This window comes from Apaloderma vittatum, unplaced genomic scaffold (assembly GCF_000703405.1).
Source record: "Apaloderma vittatum isolate BGI_N311 unplaced genomic scaffold, ASM70340v1 scaffold24723, whole genome shotgun sequence".
In the NCBI taxonomy this organism is placed as follows: Eukaryota; Metazoa; Chordata; class Aves; order Trogoniformes; family Trogonidae; genus Apaloderma; species Apaloderma vittatum.
This window is the reverse complement of record NW_009706756.1, coordinates 17,574-18,729: the sequence shown is the minus strand read 5'-3', so window position 1 is coordinate 18,729 and position 1,156 is coordinate 17,574. Positions and strand designations below refer to the sequence as shown.

The 1,156-nt window shown below is 57.2% G+C and overlaps 1 protein-coding gene across 1 annotated transcript in view; it reads right to left on the bottom strand.

Moving 5' to 3' along the window:
* The window catches only part of LOC104271299 (N-terminal EF-hand calcium-binding protein 3-like), a gene marked incomplete at both ends in the record, with an annotated part of 15,234 nt that overhangs the window by 90 nt on the left and 13,988 nt on the right, over nt 1-1,156 (bottom strand). The window contains 2 exon segments of the mRNA XM_009865922.1: nt 1-38; nt 331-408. The exon segment at nt 1-38 is cut by the window's left edge and continues 90 nt beyond it. Coding sequence (XP_009864224.1) covers nt 1-38; nt 331-408 — 116 coding nt within the window.

Here is a 1,156-nt window from a genome sequence, read left to right as displayed (position 1 = left end):
CGGCGCAGAGGGTCAGCAGGTGCAGGGCTCGCACGTGCCTCGTGAGTTGTCAGCATCTCTGCACAGGGGTGGGGGGACAGGGCTGCTTTTGCAGCCCCTGGAGGAGGGCATCCCCTCCCACCCTGCTCCCCAAATCCGTCACCGGGGTGTCAACCTCCTGCTGCTGCCAGTGGCCCCAGGGATGCCCTGGGCTGAGCTGCGGGCAGCAGGACAGGCTGAGCAAGGAGGGGGAGTGGTGAGGTCGTGGTGGAGCCCCGAGAGGAAACCGCTTTTAATTCCCGCCACCCCAAGAGCATCTGGACCCAGCCCCGCACAAGGAAAGCCTCCAACCTTCGCCACGAAGTCACGTCCTGCCAGAACTCATACAGGATGAAGCAGGCCTCGTCCGTGAGCTTGCAGGCGGACACGCTGCGGGGACAGACAGGAGCGACACGTTGGTCCCGCTAGACCTGGGAGCAAGAGGATCCCAAACCCAAACCCTTCCTGGTGCCTGCAGCTTTACAGCTACCAAACTGGTCCTTGCTGCTACCCAAAAACCTGCATCTTAAGAGTTTTATTAAATAGCTCTCAGTGTATGGCCAGCGCTGCAGCACGCAGCCTGCCGAAGGAGCTCGTCCCTTTGGGACAGGTGCGCAGTGTTGTTAATTCCAGCTGAGGACGAACATTTCCTCCAGCTGCTGCTAAAGGCTGCGGGAAGGGACCAAGCTCTGACTGGGAAAGAGCAAGCAAATCACCTGGCAGCTCGGAGGCCCCGTCCCCCTGCACTTTGCAATTCCCTGGCGTGAACTGGGACGGTGGAATCTCCCTGGGCTTCACTCCAGCTTTCCACTCACGCGGAGAGCCTGCCCGTGCAACACTACCCTGTTGCCTACACTAATAGTTCTCATGACAGAAAAGCCCATCAGTTCCAAAGTAAAAAGAAAAAGAAGTACCGTTCTCTCTGCAACACGTGTCAAAACAAGTACCTTCCTTTTGTTTGCACCGAAAACGCAATTTTGTGCTGTTGGAACTGAAGAGCTGGAAAATGACACTTCAAATGGGAACAGCATGAACGTTTCCCACTGAAAGCGGCTTGAATTCTCCCATGGGAGAGGGAAAACGCTTCTCCAAGAGCAGCTGTGTGGTCTCCAGGGACATGCCGGCAGTAGCGCGTCAC